The 19,948-nt window shown below is 37.5% G+C and overlaps 1 protein-coding gene across 1 annotated transcript in view; it reads left to right on the top strand.

Moving 5' to 3' along the window:
• The window catches only part of EPM2A (EPM2A glucan phosphatase, laforin), a 48,172-nt gene extending 28,594 nt beyond the window's left edge, over positions 1 to 19,578 (top strand). The window contains exons 3-4 of the mRNA XM_063309007.1: positions 10,083 to 10,324; positions 18,109 to 19,578. Coding sequence (XP_063165077.1) covers positions 10,083 to 10,324; positions 18,109 to 18,383 — 517 coding nt within the window. The 3' untranslated portion in view covers positions 18,384 to 19,578. The remainder of the gene's footprint in view (positions 1 to 10,082; positions 10,325 to 18,108) is intronic.
• The last annotated feature ends 370 nt before the right edge of the window (positions 19,579 to 19,948 follow it).

Below are 19,948 nucleotides of genomic sequence, written 5' to 3' on the forward strand. Positions count from 1 at the left end.
TGCTGATGAACATCTTCAGAGGACTCCAGGCTTCCAGCAACAATGCCTTCCGTGCTGTACACATTATTACAGAATGTGTGGATGCCTTAACAATTAGATCACCGGAGTGTATCAAGAGAGGCAGGGCTTGTCCAGGACTTGTCCTTTCCCTGTCACTTCTTTCCCTTCTGTCATCTTTATTTGGCTTGTTTCTCCCTTTGTTTTTGTTTTTCTTTCCCTTCCAAATTCAGGTACACTTTCCCCAGATGGAGTTCCCACTCAGGGAACTTCATCAGCCTTGAAGATCAAAGGGAACGTTAGTTCTATATCAGTATGCTCAAACAGTAATTACCAGTAACGAACCACTCTTTCAGGTCCATGCAATCCAGGTGGCCGCAGACAACACCGGGGTTATCATTAAACAATGGAAAACATATATCTCCACACTTCTCTTCTTGTCAAGATGACTCTGGAGCTGATGGATCAAACTCAACAACTTTGCAGCAGCCAGCTATGTGTCAGATGTCAACAGTGACTTAGCAGATCATTTCAGCAGGATAGCAGCTATATGGCATGAATGAAATCTTCAGTTATCGTTAACCATATCTTCAATATTTGGAGCTAACCAGTGATAGATTTTTTTGCATCTTGGAACCATGCTTAATATCTTCACGTATGTAGCAAAGGTGGCAAGATCCAAGAGACCAAGATGTGTTCCTCCTCAATTGAAGGATATCTCTACTTTATGCATTTCCACTCATTTTGCTAACCCAAAATATTGCCAAAGTTGTAGACAGTCCATAGTCCATTTATCTTAGTAAGCCTTTTGTGATCAAGACAGTCTTAGTTTTTCTTCCTATTATTGTCTTTGATATACTCTAGCTTTTCTCAGCATTTGGATCTTCTCTCTCTCCATCAGTGTCAGTCCAGTTCTCCACAATGCGGTTCATATGGTTATGTTCTCAGCAGAGATACTAATGCTATAGAAGTTGCATATAAACCAATTACCCATGTATCTTAAACTAGGAAGTGGACTCACTTCTTGAGGTTCCTGGGTTTGGAGAGATTTCACCTGGAGTATGGTTTTCTTATCAAATGCACAAATTTGTTGTTCATTTTAATAGAAGTTTATTTAGCTAGTATCTTTGTTCAACAACTTTCCATAGAGGGTTATTCAGGTTTATCGCCTCCAGATAAAATATGCTTTCTCACAGTTCCTTATAATATATATCCCCTTGGTTATATCCTAGGTTAATTGTTGAAATACCCTTTTTAATCTGTGGCCACTGCTGACATATGCTTGCTTACCTTCATGTTTTTCCTGCCAAACTGTAGATCTTTATACCTCATTAATACGCAGTGTCTTTTTGTTCCAAGCAGTACAATGGTAGTTCTGTCAGTTTTTCCCCCCAAACATCCATGGATTTGGAACATACTTCATATATTACATATGCATTAGATGTATGGTTATTTATTTGTTTATTACTACATTTATATACCACCTTTACTTTGTACAAAAGGTGGCATATTTAATGCTCCTGTTTTCCCCACATTGACCACCCTGTGAGGTGGGTTGGGCTGAGAGAGAATAACTTGCCGAAAGTCATCCAGTCAGCTTTCATGCCTAAGGAAGGACTGCATGATGTAAATTGCACTAACATCTTGAGACAGTGCCAGTGTCTGCTACTCTGATTAGTAAAACAGATTTTCTGTGTACCTTAGATTTCTTTTCAAAGTGATGGTCCATAGCCTAAGTCCCTGTTATCAATTAGTCAATTAACTCTTACTGTATTAGAGTATGTCAGTCCTAATCTTATCTAAGGCAGAAACTTGGGCTATACCATCTACATTTGTAAACACCTGTGGTATTGATGCACACATAATGTCTAATGTATGTGAACTCAGAGGTGCGTGCTGGCATCATCTGCAATATCCTTTGTCTTTCTTTGCTGCTTTGAGCAATATTGTGTCAGCATATAAGGCCAATGATGACTCAGTACAGTTGGCTGCATATCTCCATCAGGACACAGAAATCCTTATGTACTGAAAAGCCTGTAGATGCAACATATCTTTGGGTGTCATTTTTCATAGGGCTTATCTAAAGCTTTCACACTTTAGGTAGGAAGGTAATAAACAACTTATCAGAAGAAAAACTTGCAGATTCCCATCATTTTGCCTAAACAAAATAGTAAAACTTTTCTAGTTCCTAAAAGTCAACAAACATTAAAAAATTACTGTTTTCTTCTCTCAGGAGACTTTTTGTTTCTCAGAATAACAAACTCCAAACAGATGAACTGTGGCTGTGCTTATAACAAACATACTTAAAAGGCTCATTTATTGTGATACTCAAGAGCTTAAATTACAATTCCTATAGTAGCTAAAATGTTGTAAAATGTTCTTTGAAGCAGGATAGAAATTGTGTTCTGACAGTTTGCCCCTCTACTCAAATATATTATATTATTATTATTATTTTATTTACCCTTTACTAGATAATAACACAGAAGGTTAACCATTGATATTATGTGTTTCATTCCATATTTTCCCATATGATACTTTTAAAAACATAATACATATGAGAGAAAAAGTATTTTCTTTCATTAAAATTCAACCCAAGAAAAAATATCAAGTTGATAGCAGTTGCTTCACAGAAATGTGAAACTTTTTCCTATAAAAAGACAAATTGTTTAGAAAAAGTCATGTGGAAGTATCTTCTGGCATATTAATTTTCATGAGAGTGTATTAATATGGATGACTGTTTCTACCAAAATGGTAACTTAGAGTGATATGCCCCTGAAGCTTCTTGGTAAATTGAGTCTTTGTGTTGTACTTCAAGTAATGAGAATTTTTTTCACATGTGTGTAATTAATCATAAATATTAGGGAGCAAGATAACTTGGGCTGTCTTTACAGTTTTGTCTTATGTATGATAGGATAACACCAAAGCATTGCCTTCAGTCTGACAAGTAGGTTAATTATCTCCCCATTATTTTTCACATTCTTCAATTTGATTGTCACCTCAAAGTTTTATCCATATGCTTCAACCTTTATTATATGCATGCTAGTATATCTCAATTATTCTTTATCTCTAAGTGTGTGTGCCTATTTTATTTTTAGGAGGAATGATAATAGACCACTCACTTGTAGACTGATAAATCAGACTTCAGATTGCAGCACAAAGACTATCATAAATCATAAGCATAAAGCTTTGCATTCCATGGTAAGAAATACACACACACACAAACACACACACACCCCTACAGATAGTCTTCAACCTACAATCATTCACTCAGTGACCATTTGAAGTTATGATGGCACTGAAAATGGTGGTTACAACCGGTCCTTGGAGTTTCAGCTGTCCCAGCACCCCTGCAGTCATGTGATCACGATCTGGGTGCTTGGCCACCTGTTCGCACTTACAACTGGTTCATGAGATTGCCATTTGCAGCTTTCCTGGCCAACTTCCCCAGAAAGTCAATGGGGAAGCTGGCAGGGAAGGTGGGAAGTCACCGAGGTAAGTCTCCCCCACCTGTGCAACCTCCCCCAGCCCCTCTGCGCTCCAGCTGCACTCTCGCTGTGCCAGCCCTGGGACTTGCAACTTCCTGTCAGCTTCCCCACTGACTTTGGCTGTGGGAAGCCAGCAGGAAGTTGCCTCACTTAACGACCACATCACTTACTGTAGCTTTATGATCACATCACTTAGCGATGGAAATTCCAATCCCAATTGCCGTTGTAAGTCAAGGACTACCTGTAGTGTGGTTTTCAACAGTAATAATGAGTACTGTATCTCCTTTCGGTTGCCAAGTTTGTTCCCATCTGAGAACCCCAAATAAATAGACTATATTACATCTACGAAGAAAATTGTCTGTGCTTAACTACTTAACTTCTTTTCATCAGGGTGCTGCATAAGAAAGGAATGGGAAGTGCACATAGAAAAAGTGTAATAGCCTCTTGATTCCATTCATTTGAAAGCCCTGGAGTAGAATTGAGTTAAAATACAGAGTTATTACTAATTTATAAGATAATTTCTATATACTGATTTTTCCCCTCCTAATTTCATGTTTCAGATGAAAATAAGCATATGCGTGCAGGTGTTTGTGCTTGAAAACATACCCCCTTATCTATGTCTGTATCTATCTGTACCTACTCTAAGGACTAGCTCAAGACTATTTGTTCTTTTAGCACAAGGATAAAGATGCCACCTGCCCAATTCTAAGTAGAGCAATCAGCTGTGCCGACAAGAAGAACTTAGCTCAGTATCGATAATGGTACAACATCATCCATAACACCTGGAGATTGCTTTAGGCATATGGGTGAAAGGCAGGTTCCTATCACAGCTTGCTTCCAATTTCCTTCCAGTGCTTCCTGCCACCAGCATTTGCTCCCTGTGATGGCCAGCTTATTCTGCCTAATAAGAACCAGCCTTCTTTTCAATAATACTTTGGATTGCTGCTGTTCTTTCTTGGCAGGTCTACTGAGAATGATACAGTTTGCCTATAGTTTTAATTAAGATGCTGGCAAGTGCCTGTATCTTCCTTTATGAATTCAGAGTATCATTATAGTTAAATGAAGCTAGCCCAATAAAAATATCAGCTTAATTAATTGTGTTCCATTTATTCAGGGAATTGAAATGTAGTGCTAATATGTTGGTGCTTTCTGTATGCTTTGGATTTCTGCTCCCATCAGCTCCTCCATAGTATTGAATGGAACTGGCCAGCCCCATGCAGCTGGGCAAGGTCAAGGGAGCAAAAACTACACAGACTTCAGTAAGGTACCTTGAATGCTAGTCTTGCAGAGTCTTGGCAAGTGTAAGAGGAATCTTCAACCCTTGTTTATAATGAGTTGATTAAGCATCTTTGAATGATTTAAAGCTCTTCTTTCCAGGTTTCTTGCCAACTGGGTTGAGATGCCATTTATAAGATAAGTTGCCAATGGACTCAGCTTCTATCTTGATTGTTTTGAGCTACTCTGCTTTCCATTACTTTCCCAACTGTCCCATGAACAAAGATTGGGAGGCACTGCTCACAGTCACTCATGCCTTAGTCACCTCTTAATTGGACTATTGCAACAAGCTCTCCATGGAACTGCCCTTGAAGAGCATTCAGAAGCTTCAGCTTGTCCAGAATGCAGCAGCACATGCAGGCTTCTGGGTACATTTCTAGATGCTGGTTGTCACCTTTAAAGCCGTACATGACATAGGACCAGGATACTTGCACCATTGCCTTTCCCATATACTTTCTGCCCATCCCACCAGATCCAGCAGAGTGAGCATGCAGAGTCACCTGATGGGTCACTTCTCTGTTATGGTGCCTACCCTATGAAACAGCCTCTTCCTTGAGATACAGATGGTCCTGACTCTGTTGGCCTTTCAGAAGGCCATGAAGACCTGGCTCTTCCTCCAGGCATTGTAGCTGGGATGTTAGTTATGGGAGCTCTGTTGTTTGCTACCCAGGGTTTCTTTGAATGGATGGATGGATGGATGGATAACAGAAGCTATCTTCTTTTCCCTCTCAATTGCCTGGACTGTCACTTGAAATTGAGCTTCCCTTGCCATTGTTGCTTTTTGATTTGGAAAAATGAATGTGTGGCCTCTCCATTTTAGGAGAAATATTCCAGCAGCATCGCTTTTTTTTTCTCCCTGTTGGATCTCTCTCAGTCAACGTGTGCTTGGAAGGAAAAATGAACATCTGTAGAACAATATAAATATGTAATAGGAATACAGAATTAATCACAGCTTCCTGCTGTATGTGCATTATGTATTACTTGCTTTTAAAATACTACACAGGACAGATCTATGCGGTATTATGCATATCTAAGCCTACTGAGATCCATGTTATATAAGATCAGATTTTGAACATGCAATAAAACTAGTTTTCCACAACTGTTTACCCTCTAGATGTGTTAGGAATACAATTCTCAATTTCCCAGCTACCTGGGAATTGTGGGAGATATAGCCCTAACATTTCTAGACAATTGGGAAAGGTAGTGATAATGTCCTGACAATCATGAATTTCTTTTGTGAAATCGAATCAGAACACTTGATGGGCAAGTACAGTGAACTTTAAGTCTTGAAAGTGTAGTATAGTTTAAGTAGATAATAAAAACAGGAATCAGTGCTGGATTTAAGAAGAGAATGCACAGGCACCCATCTAAGCAACACTGGCAATATAAATTAATGGCTGGTGAGTTTCATTATCTCTAGTTTCTTTAGCAAAGTAGATTAATTTTGTCAAGTTCTTAGCTTTAATCATAAGGAACAGCCATAGAGAGCTTCATTACAGATAAACAAGTTAAATTTATTGAAATCTACTTACAGAGGCTTGCTTTTACACTGCTTCTTGACATGGTTGAGTTACTTGTGAAACTAGAAGATGGTTACAAGGCTAGTAATTTTTTAATGTTTCACAGTACAAAATGGTGCCAAAAAAGCAATGACGTTTTACAATTCCAGGCTTGTAATGACTCTGTAGGTAAGAACAGAATTCACACAATTAAATGAAAGAATCTTCTAGTTTCATCTGCATCCAAAGTGAATTGTCAAATTTAATTAAGAATGTGCTGAGTTGGGAAGGGAATCATCCACGCATCCTATGCATTGGTATCATTAAAATAATTTGCTGTATAGTGATGGAATAGTGATTGTAAAAGTGCTTTTTTAAAATCTCATGTTTTCTTAATATCTGTTCAGATTGTTAGAACCAGCCTCAATCCCTTTGGTGTTGTTACATTATGTAAAGAGTAAGGAAGATGATCTTGATGGAGATATACAAGATCCATTGCTAGGATGCTGAGAGATGAAGAATATATTGAGTCCACAACAAACATTTAATACATATAATATTTGTAAGCAACTCAGATAGACACCTCCCTAATTCACTGAAGGGAGAGGAGGTACAGCATGATCTGACTTGCAAGACTCTTTTATTACAGCCAATTGCAGTAAGAGTAGTTTTAGCCTTCCTTAGAGTTGATTTCTTGGTCTGGTCTACCTAATGGGCCGACATGTCGCCCATAGGTAAGGGAGGTGTGAAAATAAGTCGTCTTTGGGAGGATATGTATTGTAATCTGTTCTCAGACCCCTCACATGGGGACATCTAATTGAAAGTACTTACAGGCTACTTCTCATGGCACCCAAGACTGAATGGATATAGATGATTGTCTTTGGCCTTTCTTATCTCTTCAGGGCTGTCCATTTTCCACTAGTATCAGTGAACCATGGGTAATTAATATTTTCAGCTAGATATAAGGTCTAAACAACATTGTCATTTGCAATCTTTTGTGTACCCAATTTGATCTGGTGTATACTTGTCTTTTATGAGTTTTTAGTGTCAGCCAATTTACTCACTTAATGCTTTTCTTTCTCTTGACATAAGGATGAGAGTTGTAAATTCTAATAATTTTATGGAACTCTTGACTTTGATCATGGGATAACTCCCTAAATTCCACTTCTCATGGTATACTACAAGAATTTTTTAAAAGTGTGAATCATTTATAGTTTCCCCCTCCCATCTCTGTAATATATACCAACTGTTAATGTGAGTTTTAGAAGTAAGCTCCACATTACCTTGTCACTTAAAACAGTGTACGGAACTACTCTGACTGAAGATAACCATTTGGATCATTCCACAGGCATCATATAAGAGAGAGGAACATGGTCCCAGGAATCACTGAGGCTAGAAATGCATTATGATCAAAATCAGGCTAGGAGCATAATTTTGTCCTGCACTTATCAAATCTTGAGTACCATTGTGTAGGGACTGAAATGTCTTTGCTGTCTAAGAGCTAACAGGCTTGGAGCACAAGGATGAAGATGACAAAAAATCCAAAAACTTCAAGGAAAGTAAAAATATAGTTATCCTCGCAGTCTCTGATTACTGTTGCATAAACCAGGAACAAAGCATATGCCAGGATAAAGGAAGAAACTCAGGCAATTCAAATTTGATGTCCTTTTCTGTAACCCGACTGAGGAGTTGAAAAATAAACTAAAACTACAATAAAAAGTATGAATAATAAAGTAAAATATATACACAGCAAACCCAAAGAGCAATATTTGGGGATGGGGAGACAGTTTTTTGGGAAAACATTTACATATACATATATCTTATTGAAGAGAAATACAAACAATTTAAACATCCATATTAAACATTTCTGTCCAAAATGATACTTGAAAGTAATTGTAAAAAAAAATTAACTTGGTAATAAATACTGATTAAAAGTGAATTGTTCTTCATTATAAAGTTTTTCAAAGTACTTTGTTGAATTAGTCACTTTTCAGCCATGGTGGTTTTCTACACTTTTAAATAACAAAAAGATATAATAAATGAAATAGTTTTCTTTTTTTTTCAGTGTTCTGCAATAACAAGGTTAGTGACTAACTATAAAAGCTGAATTAGTTTTCTGTGCTTGTTCAGTTTATATGCTTTAACAAACATACAATGAAGCATCCTGAGTATTCCTTGTAAGAGATTGTTGGTGATTTTCCAAGTTTTTGACCAAAAGCATTGCCAACCTGATGAAAATGTCTACTAATTTGTTTATATCTCTGGCAAGATAATCTAGAAGAGTTGCAATTTATATAGTATAATCTGACTGAGTGTAATAGCACTGATGGATCATTTTTATAATCACTTTTTCTTGAAAGCTGCTGACATAGATTTAAAAGTAATTCTGTGCCACAAAGATTTCCAATGAGATTCAAGTTCAGTGCCCAAATCATCATCCCAATGTTTTTCAAGTTTGTCAAGAGAATTGGTCATGCCTAATTAAACAGATTCTCTAACAATAAAAATAAGGAGATATGTGTTCCTAAAATATATTAATCGTCTTGATTGATACAATCGATATGTATTATGATGGAATGATTGAACTTCATTTCAAATCAGTTTAATACTTGGGTCCTAAAAAAGTACTTCCTTTTTTCAAAATATATTCAGAAGTCGCAGGATAGTGATCTACAATCAAATCTCTAATTCTAACTCTATAAAATCATCTATCTTCTTATAATAAACAATTTTATTCTCACCTTGATTCCCTCCCCAACTTGTCTCTAAGCCTTTGAAAGTTGGCAGTCCTTGTGTTTCAGGCCAAATCAAAGGCTTTTTAAACTATACTTTCAGTGATCTACTTTCTGAAGTGAATCAATTCCTCAGTCTAGTCAAACACTATCTTAGACACAGATGAGAGTATTATTTTCTTAAAGTAGCTGAATTTCTGGGAATTAGACATTTAAGAAACATACAAGGCTGATATATCATATAAATGGCCTTCTAGTTAAAACCCTATCACCCAGTGCTTAATATATTACTTACCACTATGGGAAAGCAAAGCCATTACAGAGAAGCACATTTCTGGAAGATTTAAACTAACATCATTAAAATACAATCAAATGTGACAAGACTTGTATCTATGGAAGAATGATAGAATTTGTTATCATAACATATAGTGACAATCCTCACAAGAGTGAGGTGATTTGACAAATATGTTACTCTCTGAGGGTTTCTTAAGTCGATATTAAGAACATTGTCTTCTGAGTAAATGGCTAGAATGTGAATGATAATGGAATACAAGTGATAAATAACCTGTTTCATAATACCCAAACTAATTCTCTGGCAGTCTAATTTAGATGTCCAAATAACTAAACTCAGTGTCAATAAGGAGATTGTTCAGCTAAATATTTTTGTAGCCATATATTGGTCCATTACTTGATTTCTTTGTGCAAGATTTGGCAGCAGATTTTTTATGTGCAATGTTACATTTTGTGTCCAGTAAGTAGTAGTTGCTATAATGTATGGGAAATTATCTGGCCAAAGTATGAAGTGGACTCCTTAGGATGCTAGAAATTGTTATCAGAGGAATATGTTTTTCTTTGTCCTTCATAAAAACCTTTCCTAATCATTATATAGCATGAGGGAGTTGATTCAAGCCTGGATAAATGATTCTTTCCTTAATTTCTTCCTTGAATTTCAAGTTCCTTGTGATTTTTAGTAAGTTTGTATTTAAACATGAATTGTGGAAAATGGCTACCCATTGATTAATCATATTACTGACTTAAATAAATCATTGAAGTCTTTTAACATTCGTTAGTTCAAGATTTTTCTCTTTGAACAGGATTTTGCCAAATCTGTGGTTAGGAAGTTGTCCTCGTCAAGTGGAGCATGTCACTGTCAAGCTAAAACATGAGTTGGGTATTACAGCTATAATGAACTTCCAGACCGAATGGGATGTGGTTCAGAATTCCTGGGGATGCAATCGCTATCCAGAACCAATGAGTCCAGAGATTCTCATGAAGCTGTACAGAGATGAAGGCCTTGCTTATGTCTGGATGCCAACACCAGACATGAGTACTGAAGGTAATATTCACACTCCCATCTCTAGGAAAACAACTGTACAACGATATAGTTGAATTATGTAGCCGTACAAATGTACTGGTAATCTCAGATGTTTGCATTATAGTACTTGTGGAGAATCCTAAGAATTTAACAAGCAAATCTGATACATAAGAGCTCATTTAAAGCATAATAGTTGCATTTTGTGCTCTTAGAATGAACTGAATATTCAACAATATTTAAAGAAAAGACCTGTTTTTATTGCAGAGAATATGATGGTGTTGTTTGTAAAGATTAAAAAAAAACATGTATACCAATAGATAATTAATTTCTATCAGTACTATTCAAAGCATATAGTTATTTACTTTGAATATATAAATGTAGCAGCAGGAAGAATCTCAAAAGTAAACTGATTTGTTTCATCACATATATTCTCTTTGCCCCAGGGATATTTTCCATAAAACTATCAAATGATCACAATTAATTAAGATCACTTAATCAAGGTCACTTTTGTGCATATGAATTATGCACTCAAAATTGCATGCCACAATAAATGTATTGTGCTTTTAAGCACCATAAGATTCTGGGTATTTGTAAGGCAACCAACTAATAGGGTCATAACTACTCCTTATTGAGTTTCTAAAATGCTACATGATTAATTTCAGTTTGATTCTTTATTTTCCTAAAATAGCTTTTAGGCTAAATCAATATTCTTCTAGTAACACTTCTCATGTTCATGTTATTCCAGGTTGCAGGACCAAGACAGATTTTTATTATCTGTGTACTACTTATTAAAATAGTTGTGCCTCACCTTCTTGAATTAGAGGTACCTTAAAACTAAAGAATAACCAACTAGATAATGAAAACAATTAAATTTTAACAGACAGAATAGCCAGCCGATAATTAATAAAATCACAATAATCAAGAATAACAAAAGATTCAGCAAAATAAACCCTTAAAAGGAGCCCAAGAAGATAATCAAGTGCCCAACTTGCTTTCCGAAAAAGTACAGCCTTTGTCTAACTGCCAAGCAGGAAACTGAATAGTGTTCCCCTGAAGGAGTTTAACATTTAGTGCCTCTGCTGGTCATGTCAATCCTGTTAAACCTATTCTTCACATCTCAATTGGGAAAAGAGGACTGGAGCATTCCTTCAATGACAATATAAGGGGAAAATATTCCCTTTATTTTTGTTGATCATTTACCATTTCAAATTAATTAAGCTAGTGTGACCTTTAGACTGAGGATTTTTTTCAACAAAACATTATCCTCTGAGAGAATTTCATTCTCCGTGTCTTCAATCACTTTATTAAAACCATGTTTTTCCAGCCATGTCTGATCTTCTGAAATGAAATATGAAGAACACAGTTTCTGTGGAAACTGTTTTATTACAAATAATGACACTCATTTGAAACTCTATAAAAAACAGAATTTGAGGCTTTATATTTTTCATCAATAGTTTTATAGCAGATATGGCAAATAATACATGGTGTTTTTCCTTCACCACAAGTTCCTATTCAAATTCCTCTTTGAGCCAAACTAGATGTTATGCAAAATTAAAATTAATATTGTTCTGTGTGCTTTTTAAAACATTTAAAAAACAGACTTTAGAAGCTGCAGTAAGCAGAACAACACTGGTGAAATGCTTAACCTTTTCCTTGGTCAGCTTTTTATTTTGGCTTAGAATTGCTCCTAGTGCTTGGGAGGGTAGTTTGAGTTGAAAAAGAGTAGCCGTGGAAAGCATTAGGTGCTATACATTTCCTGCTTTCTCACCTTCTTTGTAACCTTTCCATTAAAAATAAATCTTGGGAAAATTTATTGCACATAACTGATTATAATGTCTAGTTTGGCTGGCATAGGGGAAAAGGTCAGACTAAAAAATATGCATAAAAAATAGAGTGATGCTTCCTATAAAACTTGCAGTGATAGTTCTGATCCTGTCCATCCACATAATACATTATCTTCTACTTCCTTCAACCTTGCCAAGCATAATAACTTTTTCTAGTCCATCCTCTGCTTGCATCACATGTCTAAAATATATGGGTTTCTGCTTGCTAATAATCAGTTCAAGGGAGCAGTCATTTTATTTCTTCAAAGACCACCTGATTGATCATTCTTCTTGCACCCTGGTGTTCTAAGTAACTGCCTTCAAATCCATAACTCTGGCATGATCTGCATAATCAAAAACTTGATTTATTGAGTAAAAGTAAAAACTTATTCAATTAGCTTGCTCCAGTATGCTCCATCTCGTATTAGCAATGTGATCTCATGCCCCTCTGCCTTTGCTCAAACTTGCCTATTCATTTATTATCTCTGTTTCCATATACTGCATGACTCTATTCTTCTTTGTAAGATGTTAAATAGAACTTTCATTCTTGAAGAATTGGTGCAGTGGTTCAGTAATACACACTTCCTCCTGCATCTTCGTTGTTCCATATAAGTATATACACTAGTATTTTCCAAGCTCTAGGCCACACCCCTTTTTATATAAGTATTGACATATAGCTGTTGGCAATCTATAAAGATTTCACTAATCTTTAAAGTAATTCTCATTTTCCTTTTCTTGTTAATATTTCTCTAGTTGTTGACTTGTTTCCCATCTTTCTAACCTTTCTCACTGGGTGATTTTAAGTAAGTCATTCTCAACTTAACCTACACCACAGGGTAGTAGTTGTGGAGAAAAATCGAAGGAAGGAGCATTATGTCCACTGCCTTCAAATCCTGCATGAAAGGCAGGATATAAATCCAATACATAAAAATAAATCTTGCATTCAGACTGTGTCCCCCAGGTGCTAGCATACCTATTACCTTTATTTATTTATATATATTGAACACCAAAATTCATGTTCTGTCCACAATCTGCACTTGGAAGTGTTGTGGTCATTTGGATTGCATTTATCCTTCTTCAGTCTCCCATAAAGTAATTTGATTGTGAGATTGTCTATCAGGTGATGTCCATTAGTAGAGCCTGTATTTATGTTGGTTGAAGGTTTCAGCAAAATGAACAAAGAATTCTCTCTGTAGAATTCTATTAATTTATTTCCTATTCTGTTGCATTTTCCAATTCAAATCTAGAGCAAAGTGGCATTATGCATAATAGATTGGGCAGATTCATTACTGAAACTACTCCTAAATTCAGCCTTCCCAGAATATTATACCTGTCATCAGTCTGAAATACATGCTCCTTTCATTAGCTTACCAGCACCATAGGTGCTCTTTTAACGGCCTGCTGTATTATAAGATTCATTATTTAGTACACTTTTTTTCCTGCTTTTTTCAATTCTTGTCTCCCAAAGCAGCTCTCTTTCTCTGTCTCTCACACAGACAGAGAGATAGGTAAGTGAATCCTGTCATCAAGCTTATAAATTGAAAAAGACAAGACATACAAGAGAAGAAAGGATCAGTCTTTGCAAGGTCAAAACAAACTGTTAATGCTGTTAGCAAGTATTTCTATCTAATACAGGTAAGGTAGGTCTTTCCTTGGAGATTTTCTTGCTCCACTAGTCCATGGTTCTTATTTAGTTGGCTGATAGGAAGGACCAGAATGTCCTTTCCTCTTGCTTCTGCAGTGACAGGATAACTAGCAACTGGGCTTGGATTTTGCAGCAGGAAGGAGAAAACGAGCTCCTGCCAGCTGTTTCTTGTGACAGATTAGTTCCTCTCTTACAATGGAGTGTCAACCGTACAAGGTAATGGTGTGTGGGATGACCTTGGGAGACAGGGGAAAGAACCGCAGCCAAGGCAACAGTTGGATAAATGGCAGCTGAGTCCACAGAAGGGAGGCAAGCATGGCAAACATCTCAGAAGGGACCCTCCCTAGTTTCTTGGGCTGTAAAAGCAATGGGGAGAAATGTACTTTCAGACGTGCAAGATTCTGTTAATGTAACCTTACAATAAAGTAGAGCTAGGTCTTCTGGGTGTGCTTCTTGTCAGGACTACCTCTCAAGGCAAACATCAATCTTGCAAGTCTGAAAGTACATTTCTTCCCCGTCACCTTTATAGCCCAAGAATTTGCAGAGGGTCCCTTCTGAGACATTTGCCACACCCTTCTGCAGGCTGCCTCTTATCCAACAATTGCCCTGGCTGCAGCTCTTCCCCGTCTCCCAAGGTTATTCCTACATACCATTACAAAGTATTTTTTTTTCTTCCTAGCGTTTTCCCCACAAATGCAGGGTCCACTTTTTCAGATCACCAAATGTTGATCTGCTGGTTGCGACAGGAACTGACCAACAGGCTTGTTGCCTGAGTCTTACATTGTGGGCTGAGAGAGGGTGACTGGCCCAAAGTTACCCAGCTGGCTTTCATGACAAACCATTACAAAGTATGACAAAGTTTTATACAATAAAAAAGTCTATGAATATTTAAGCTTTTGTTGATTCAGTTTTTATAATAAAGATCTGAACATTAATTATGCCACAAAACTAGCTATGAAGTTGGAAAGTGCATACTGTATCATTTGAAATGTGGGAAATAGAATTTATAAACAGTTTAAAATGAAAAGCATTTTTTGTACTTCATCAAATAAAAAAAGTTATACAAAATAATAAGAACTTCTACAACAAGTGTATTAACTCATATATACATTCATCAAGACAAAACTCCACAATTTTCTCACTTTGCTTTATTAGATGGAAAATAGTATAGAAGTTGATCATGGTTAATTTACAATTTCAGAATTTGCGTTAAACACACAGAATATCTAATTTATAATTGAATAGGAAACACGTGTTCTCTGTGTAGAGTCTTTTGGTTAATGTGAATTAATGAATTAATGTATTAACACACTAGTAAAAATGTTAATTCATATATCTAAAATATCTTTAATCAGCATATATTTGCAAGCAAAATTGTTTTTTGAAAACTCTGTGGACTGGTCCTGCCAGTTACATTAAAGTAAGCAAATGCTTGGGATCTGTTGGAATTATTTAGCATTAGCATTGTTTTTATCTGATTCTTTTGCAACGAAGATAGCAATCCACAGACGATATGCTGTCTCCAGGTTTTTTACAATGTGTCACCCATCACTAGAGATTGCCCATTTTACAAGAAGGAAGAAGAATATGTGCATGCAAAGTTATCTGTCTGTGTAGGTGTGTGAGATAGACAGACAGACAGACAGACAGTAGATAGATATCATTTATATCCTGCCTTTTCTCTAAAGGTAAAAGTCAGCGTATGTAGGGAAGCCTTTACCAGCCTTTACTCCTCACTCTAGCCTCTTTCACTCAGAAGTCACCCACTTTTGCCTTGTTTGGTTCACAATATATTTCCAGCTTGGAAGCAGGATAATCTAACAGTAAAAAAAAAAAAAGATCTAGTTCTCTTTTAAAATGTTAAGATGGCTAAAAGGAATTTAAATGCATTCATATTTGAATCCACAGACAAAATTGTTTCTTGAAGAAACTGCAAACTTTTTTGTTACACATTTTGTGTAGATATCTTTGGTGTAGTGGTTAAAGCACTAGACTAGAACCTGGGAGACTGAGTTCTAGTCCCACCCTGGGCCAGTCACTCTCTCTCAGCCCTAGGAAGGTGGCAGGGGCAAACCATTTCTGAAATCTTGCCAAGAACACTGCAGGGACTTGCCCAGACAGTCTCCAGGAGTCAAGACTGACTCGAAGGAACCAACCCCCTCCAAACCACTGTGTAGATATTTGGGGTACTTTTATACTGCTGTTCTTCTACTTGGAGCAATTTCTTCTAGGATTGCTTGTTGCTTGATTCACTTTCTTTGTGCAAATAATGTGAACAGCAGTTCTTCAAGCTACCATAGGCTGTTTCCAACCTGCATATAGGACAATTCTGCCAGTTCTTTTATTCTGTAAGCAAAGTGAAGCATGAGAGGGGCAGTTGAAAGGCTGCTAAAGACCCCTATGTGGCCAACAATTGATAATACTTGATAAGAATCGCTAGCAGAAATAGAGCAATGGTCCCTCTCAGCTGTTTGGCTCCAACATTCAGTGTTTTTAAAGTCATCCTAGGTGGTGGCTGATCATGAAACTAGGTTATTTGACTGTGTCTGGTTCTCACTACTCATTCAGCAAACAAACCAAACAATAAAACACTTTCATCCCTGAAATCATATCAGAATTTACTGGAGCAGCACATAGGTGGTTAGGAAGAGACCTGCAAATAATTGTGCCAGTGGAGTATCAGAAATGATCAAAACAAAATAAAACCCCACAATCTTCTCATTTCACTTAAACAAAAACACAACTCTTTAAAATGGTGAAATTGTTTAAGAGAACAGAACATGATTTAAATCAGTGTTTTTCAAACTTGGCAACTTTAAGATGTATGGACTTCAACTCCCAGGATTTCCCAGCCAGGGAATTCCTGGTGTCTGGGGAATTCTGGGAGTTGAAGTTCACACATTTTAAAGTTGCCAAGTTTGAAAAACACTGATTTAAACTAACCTTTCTAAAATCTGGGAGACACATAAATCAGTGTTTCCTAGATATCCCTTGTGGGCTAGAGTGGATTGATTAAGATAGGATATTTTCGCATTGGACTGACAGGCTGTATCCTAGTACTTGTTCTGCCTACCTGACCCACTGATACCATTACTAGCAAAGTGGGGTCACTCACAGATAGCATTTTTTGTTTATGTTTATGAAATGTCCTGCTGATACCCGAGAGGGAGGGGGGAGCAAGATATGTTATTTCAGGTAGTTTGAAGTGCTTATCACTTATTTATTTCTCAATAAGGCAATGAAGTACTTCAGATTCATTTCCAAAACGTGCTCCATGGTGCAGAGGGACACAAATGTGGCCTCTGTTTGCACCACGTGAAAGCCAGTATACCTTTTCCTGGGGTCACATAGCAGATGCAGAAGGCAGGCATGTGATCCTAGGAAATATCACGGCTGTTTAAAAGAATTGCAGATAAGTGCCATATTTCTCTTTCTCGTGTGTGTGTATGTGTGTGTGTGTGTAGAGAGTTTTAAGAGCAATAATAATAACTTAATACAAACTAAATTAGAACAGAGAAAAAAGAAAAATAGACAAACAAAAAAGTTAAAAGTGCAATAAGAAAAGAAAATAGAAGAAAGTGAGAAAAAAGGAGAAAAATATAATGGAAGATATAAAGGTATAAGGAAGTAGCTGCCTATATTCTTCCCAGCAGTTATAAGTACAATTATATTTTAACCTCTCTCTCATATCATGACTTTCTTCTTTCTATAATCTGTCCTGTCTAATCATCAAAACCATAAATCACAAGTTCATTTTTTTTCATTTTTATGCAAAAAGTCCATAAGTGGTTTCCGGTTACCAATGCTATATTTATGCTGCTATACCCTTCAAAACCTAGCAGTTCGAAAACATGCAAATGTGAGTAGATCAATAGGTACCGCTTCGGCGGGAAGGTAACGGCATTCCGAGTCGTCATGCTGGCCACATGACCCGGAAGTGTCTATGACAATGCCGGCTCCAAGGCTTAGAAACGGAGATGAGCACCGCCCCCTAGAGTCGGATTCGACTGGACTTTACGTCAAGGGAAACCTTTACCTTTTTACCCTTCAAAACACCTTTTTGGAGTGGAATCAGATGTGCTGCACATCCTTACTGCTCAAAATCTTTCTCCATGTGGCTTAGGAGGGATTCACAGAAAATAAAGATAGTCTAAAGTTGGAGGCCACTGTGGTTTTGAAATGCCCTGCTGCTCAAAAAAGAAAAAAGGAAAACTTACTGCCTAGTAAGAAGTGGGAAGTTTTGCAAGTAAGGTCAGAACAACTGGGGAGGAATGGGGTGGTCTAGGAATGAGTTGAAGGAGAGCATGCATTTGACAGCGATTTGTTTCTAATCCTAGGAAGAGTACAGATGCTGCCTCAGGCTGTCTACCTCCTGCATGGGCTGCTGGAGAATGGGCACACTGTCTACGTTCACTGCAATGCAGGTGTTGGTAGGTCCACAGCTGCAATTTGTGGCTGGTTAAAATATGTGCTGGGATGGAACTTGAGGAAAGTGCAGTATTTCGTAGCCTCCAGAAGAGCAGCCATCTACATTGATGAAGAAGCTCTGGTCCGTGCCGAGGAGGATTTCTTCCAGAAATTTGGGCCGCTCCGTTCCTCGTTCAAGCCTTAGCAGCAGCAGCAAAAATTGCTAGCAGCATCGCCAGGCTCATACTTCTGAGAAATCATGGCCTTAGCTCCAAAAGGCTACCACTGCCTGAGGAAGTAGCGGGATGAAAATTTGAGTGAATGCGTGTGCAGCAGTCAGGACACATTATGATTATGTAGCCATTTTAGAGAAGGAGAATTCACATTGATTGGTACATTGATTACTGTTTGGGAGGCAGACTAATTCTAGTTTGCCCGCTCCTTCATGTCTCAGCCCTTTGCAGGACCTGGGCTGGGAAGCTAAGCAGGGTCAGGCCTGCTTAGTACTTTGATGAAAGACCTCTGGGGAATGCCAGGGCTGTATCTACAAGAAGGTAGTGGCAAACCATTTCCATACTGCTGCCAAGAAAACGACATGGACATGTAACTGCCTGAAGCCGAGTTCAGCTTCCTATCATTCACAAGCAATTATTTAGCATTATTGTCGATTTTCTAACAGAACTCCACATATGCCTATACAAATACACATAGCCTGGCAGCTACCCTAGGAAAGAAACTGCAGATTTAGCCCATTTGTGCACTCCGTTCATTATCTGGTTATGGCTAAGCATATGAAACTTCATAAACATTCTGACCCACACAGCATATTTGATAGAGATGAGCAATGTGAAGTGTAGCAAGCAGCACCTCCAATGTCAAATCCTCCAGATTTGTTATAAGCCCCATCTTGGCTAACCTTGGAAGCTGAGGTGATGGGAGCTGTAATATAACAGTTGTGTAAAGGAAAAGAAACAATTCTGTTGTGCTCCGCAGTGTGGGAGGAGAGTTGTGTTAGTCTATGATGGCCAAAAAATCAGAGGGACTTTGGTACTATCTCTTCCATTTAACAAATTTTATTAAAAGGTACAGGCTTTTGTGAGCTGAATTATGCATTACAGTTGTTAATTGATAAGGAACTTGTACTCTGTCTCACGTGTATCCTGTATCTGCATGGCTCACCTGTCTTCCCCTCCCTTCCCCGCTCTTGCCTCACCCCAGTTTAACTCCTTCATCAGTCTAGCCACTCTGTGCATTGGATGAAGTGAGCTGCAGCTCATGAGAGCCTGTGTGCCTTTTACTAAAATTTGTTAGTCAGAAAAAGTGCTACCAAACTCCTGGTTTTATGCTTCACAGTGGAAACTGTTACAAAATAATAAATCATAGCCATTTCTTCTCACATACCTACATGCACGGTCTGGGTTCTTTGGTTATTTTATATGAAAATTGTAATGAGAAAATAAGAAATTTAACACTTTGTCATCTGAACACGTTGATTTGTGACAGTAAAGTTTTATTTTACAATATTGGAGTTCTTATTTTAAACTTACCACATATGCTCACATATAAGCCCACCCATGGATAAGCCAACCCTCAACATTTTCATGATTTAATTTTCACAAGTGCCTTATCCACGGGTGGTGCATTTTTCATGCTATTCTGGTTAAAAATTTGAGGGTCTGCTGTCATGAGTAAGGATGGCGAGCAGGGGGCTCCCACCCAGACTGTCAAGCGCATGCGTAGCACTGAGGAATTGGTCAGCCATTCAAAGAG

The sequence above is a fragment of the Candoia aspera genome, chromosome 1 (genome assembly GCF_035149785.1).
Source record: "Candoia aspera isolate rCanAsp1 chromosome 1, rCanAsp1.hap2, whole genome shotgun sequence".
In the NCBI taxonomy this organism is placed as follows: Eukaryota; Metazoa; Chordata; class Lepidosauria; order Squamata; family Boidae; genus Candoia; species Candoia aspera.